Source organism: Petaurus breviceps, unplaced genomic scaffold (assembly GCF_028583685.1).
Source record: "Petaurus breviceps papuanus isolate PSGF00001 unplaced genomic scaffold, PetGlider_PUasm1.0 183, whole genome shotgun sequence".
NCBI lineage: Eukaryota > Metazoa > Chordata > Mammalia > Diprotodontia > Petauridae > Petaurus > Petaurus breviceps.
The window spans coordinates 22,280,411-22,285,448 of record NW_027185791.1 but is presented as its reverse complement, the minus strand read 5'-3'; the positions used below and the strand labels follow the sequence as shown (position 1 = coordinate 22,285,448).

The following is a 5,038-nucleotide window of genomic DNA, read 5'->3' as shown; positions in this document are numbered from 1 at the left end:
TTTTTAAGTTTAAATTTTAAAAAATTAAAGTTTTTTTAATTTCACTTCATCTCTTCCAATAAAACAAGAGGACATGTCATTTCCATGTCTTCTTATTCTTTCTAGAACAGGTTCTGTCCAACTATCAGAAGCAAACCTATTTTGTATCTTCTTATTCTTGCCCACTTTCTTTATTTCGGTGATGGGTGTTAGTGATGATCTGAAGGTGGCTTTTCATTGCACATAACAAGCCTACCTCCTTCCCATGAGGGGGGCAAAAAAAAAAACTCATCCTGCCTCCTTTTTTTTTTGGAGGGGGGAAGGTAGGGCAGTTGGGGTTAAGTGACTTGCCCAAGGTCACATAGCTATTTTTTTTGTGTTAAGTGTCTGAGGTCACATTTGAACTCAGATCCTCCTGACTCCAGGCTATTCACTGTGCCACCTAGCTGCCCCCTGTCCTGCCTCTTTCAGACAAACTACATTTCCCATGACAGGAAAGGGTAGAGGTTGAATCTGCTAAAACAGTTGCACTGTGGTAGTTTGGTTTTCATTTCTTTTTATTCAGGAAATGAATAATCAGTATATTCGAAGGGAAGTCTTCTGCTGTGAAACCTGTCATGATCTTAAAAGCTTCTGGGAAAAAGAAATTGGCAAACAAACTTGCTATCGGGAATTGGAAGAAGATCGTCAGGGAAGAAGTGCCCTGACAAAGTATGTGGTTTCCTTTTGCTTTTTTCAAATAAGCTTTTGTTGATGACTTCTGTTTCTTACCTCATCAGAGTTTTCCCCAGTGTCCTTCTCCCTCCCCTTCCCAGGCAGCCATCCCATCAAAAAAAAAAAAGAAAAAAGAAAAAAGTCATTTTCTAAAGAGAAAAAAAATCCACACAAATGATGGCTATAGGAAAAAAAAGCCTGAAAATATGGAATGTGTGACATCTGTGGACCTCCCACCTACACAAAGGGGTGGGTGGAAGGATGTCTTTTCATGTCCCTTAATTTGAGGCCTGCATGATCTTTATAATTTTGTCGCATTTGCCTTTGATTTTTTGGCATGTGGTCCCCATACCTTTCCATTTACATTGTTCTTAATTGTTGACTATATCATTTTCTGGGCTCTCCTTCACTTTACTTTTCGTCAGCAAATGTGGATCTTTTCCTGCTTCACTATTATCATCACACACATCATTTCTTAAAGTACGGCAATTCTCTTACAATCATGTGCCACAATTTGTTTATCCTTTCTCGAACAAGGAGCATCTATTTTGTTTGCAATTCTTTTTTTTTTCTTTTTGGAAGGGGAAGGCAGGGTAATTGGGTTTAAGTGACTTGCCCAAGGTCACACGGCTAGTTTTTGTGTTGTGTCTGAGGTTAGATTTGAACTCAGGTCCTCCTGACTCCACGGCCTGTGCTCTATTCACTGTGCCACCTTGCCGCCCCTTGTTTGCAATTCTTTATCTCAAAAAGTGCTGCTATCATTATTTTTATGTTCATGGGGATTTCTTCTCACTGATGGCTTCATTGGGTTATAAGCCCAGTCATGGAGTCTCTGCTCTAAAGGTTATGGACATTTTAAGTCACCTTTTTCGCATAATTCCAAACTGCTTTCCAAAATGGTTCCACCATCTCACAATTCTACCATCAATATATTAAAGTGCCTATCATTCCTCAACACCCACACTGTTGAACATCATTGGCATTTATTCATCTTTGCCAATTTCCAGGGTGTAAGGTGAAACCTCAGAATTGTTTGGATTTCCATTTTTCTCTTATAAGTGATTTGGAACATTCTTTCCCATGGTGGTGAATACTTTGCATTTCTTCCTTTGAAAACTGTTTCTTCATATCTTTTGGCCATTTATATATTGGGGACATATGTATATACATAAATGTGTATATATGTGTATGTGCATATGTGTGTGTGTGTGTGTATATATATATGTATGTGCATGTATGCTTCCTATAGCTTGAATGCTGAACCTTTATCAGAGAATTTTGATACAAAGATTTTTTTTTTCCCATTTGGCCGCTTCCCTTCTTATCCTAGGTGCATTAATTTTGTCCAGAAACTTTTTGGTTTCATGTAATCAGTCAATTAATATATATTAGGAGCCTATTGAATGCCAGGCACTATAAGTGTAATTACGAGTGGTTGGGGAAAACTTCCTATAGAAGGTAGGATTTTAGCTGTGACTTAAAGGAAATCAGGGACATCGGTAGTCAGAGCAGAGGACAGACAGCTTTTCAGACTTGAGGGACAGCCAGAGAAAGTGCCTGGAGCCAAGAGAGCGTTGTCTTGTTTGTGTACCAGCCAGGAGGCCGGAGTCACTGGACCAAAGAAGACCTTTTAAGGAGTAAGGTGTAAGAAGCCTGGAGAGGTGGGTTAAGACAGGATTTGGGTCCCAGACAGAGCATTTCGTATTTATTCCTGAAGCAAAAGGGAGCCATGGCGTTTACTGAGTAGGGTGGCGACATGATCGGATCCATGCCTTTAATCAAAGTTGTGTATTTTATCCTCTATGATTACTTCTATCTCTTGTTTGATTAAAAATACATCTCCTGGCCAAAGCTGTAAGACATGTTGTTCCACAGATAACACACAGGAGTTCTCAGTCTCCAGCTTCTAACAGGTTTACTCTTGATCTGGTCAGACAGGCAGACAGCTTCAGAAGGGTTAATAATCAGCTTTATTCCAGTCTAGTCTTCCCAGAGGGCTGTGGGAGAAGCATTTCCTAAAGCATTCCCTAATCACCCTTCTCAGGGCAAGCCCAAAGGGGGGGGGGAACTACTCCTATGCCTCAATGGGGTCAGTTGAGACAGGCACACCCTTGTGTTCGCCTAAATCCCCTCAAGCCTCAATGGGGAATGGCTGAGGCACACAGTGTGATTCCCCCAGGGCTTCCCCATGGTTTTCCCTACTCACTGACCAGTGCCCACCTGCTCTATAGGGCAACAAGGACAGCATCTTGCTAACATCAAGCTCATCATTCTGTACAAATGTAGTAAATATTACATTATGTCGTCCCTGATCTCACGGTGCAGCCTCAGTAGGACTGTCTCTCACTCTGGTTCTCAGAATTAGTATCTGGAATCCTTGGGGCTATTCTGGGAGTTATTATCAAACACCTGGAAACTAGACATGCCCATGGCCACGGATCCTGAGAAACTACCTCCAAGAACGATAACAAAGTCCTCCTCACATACCAGTATATTATACTGCTTTTCTCATTTATTTATAGTCTGGTCATCAATGTTAAGGTTACATATCAGTTTAGAATGTTTTGTGGGTCTCTTTTAAGCAAAATTTTCTCTTAAAATATGTATCTCTGAGGGAGAGATGTAGAGAACTGCCTTTTCATTATCATCCTTATATAAACCATGTGTAAACTGGGCCATGGCCCCTGACCTGACAAACTACATTTACCTGCAGTCCTCCATCAGGATTAATCTCGACAGCATATTTCACTTCCATGGATATCTGCTTTGAAAACAGCAGTATGTCTTGTGCAGCCATCATGCTTTCGACATCACAGTGTGGCTCGTTCTTCTCTAAGAATGTTCGGTTTTCCTGCGAGCACTCAGATATCACATAAAGTACATACTTTATTTGATCCAATGACAAAAACACAGACAAATCCCTACCCAAGTCCACTATCAGGAATTCTTCCTTTTCTATAATAGATCCAGCAACCCTCCTCTCTAGTGGGCCTCAAACCAGTGAAGAGATGGGTCTAATTGTAGTTCCTGTTGAGTCAACCATTTTTTAAAATTTATTTTTGGGGTAGTACAGATGCTTTAACCTACAGACACATCCTGTGCCCAGTTAAAACTGTGCCTCTTGATGTCATGCATGGTACCACAGCTCTAGAGACTGAAGGGAGGGACCTCAGAGGCTATCTTTGTTGTCCAGTCACACCTGACCCTTCCTGACCCCATTTGGGGTTATCTTGGCAAAGGTACTGAAGTGTTTGCCATTTACTTCTCCAGCTCATTTTACAGAAATGGAAACTGAGGCAAGCAAGATTAAGTGACTTGCTCAGGGTCATACAGTTAGTAAAGTGTTTGAACTCAGGAAGGTGAGTCTTCCTGACTCCAGGCCCAGTGCTCTCTCCACTGTTCTACCTAGCTGCCTCACAGGCTGTCTATTGCCTTTCATTTTGCAATTGAGGAAACTAAGATTTAGACTCTCAGGTGAAAAGACTCAGGAAAGTTCATAGGGGCGGGATCCAAAGGAGACTTTGAAACCAGGTCCACACCTATGTCTTTCCTTCCAAATCTCTCTCTGGAGCTGGCACTTAGATGCATGTGGTGCACAGCTAAAAGTTCAATGGATCTTCCCTGTTAAGCCCAAAGTCTTTGTGCCTATTTTCCATTCTCAGTTTCTCTCTGTGATTTAAAGACTATATTTCAAGGGTCAGCTCAAGTAAGTGAACTCTGTCATTATGGAGCTATCAGTCCTGTGATCTCCTCAGCTTCTGTGACTGAAGCTGGGATCAGTAAGAGCCAACACAGGCCCCGGCTGTAGTTGTAAGTGCAGAGAAGATCGGTTTTTCTCCCTGTTGCCCCATCTGGGCTTTTAATTCACATAAGAAGACTGTTGCTACTTGACTTTCTATTCACTAAGACTGGCATTTGTTAATATTGAGGTAAACATAATGATAGGTATATTTGGCCAACATTTCGATTATGGTCCATTGTACCTTGAACTAAAAACATTAAATTGTTTAAGTCAATTTGGCTCAGGTATAGATTTATGGTCTCCAGCTAAGTCGTGGAGAGGGTAGAGGTAGAGGTCTGGGCTGCAGTCAGGAAGACCTGAGTTCGAATCTGGCCTCACACACTTCCTAGCTGTGTGACTCTGGGCAAGTCACTTCATCTCTGTCTGACTTAGTTTCCTCCACTTTAAAATGGGGATAATATCAGCATCTACCTCCTAGAATGGTTGTGAGGATCAAATGAGGTAACAATTGTAAAGTGTGTGGCACAGCCTGGGTGCTTGATAAATGTGTGTTTCCTTCCTTCCTTCCTTCCTTCCTTCCTTCCTTCCTTCCTTCCTTCCTTC

At 41.6% G+C, this 5,038-nt stretch overlaps 1 protein-coding gene across 1 annotated transcript in view; it reads left to right on the top strand.

Annotated features, from left to right (window-relative positions):
- The first annotated feature begins 547 nt into the window (after positions 1-547).
- LOC138161003 (protein FAM240B-like) overlaps positions 548-5,038 on the top strand; it is a 17,749-nt gene continuing 13,258 nt past the window's right edge. Inside the window, exon 1 of the mRNA XM_069087761.1 lies at positions 548-690. Within this exon, the coding sequence (XP_068943862.1) occupies positions 548-690 (143 nt within the window). The remainder of the gene's footprint in view (positions 691-5,038) is intronic.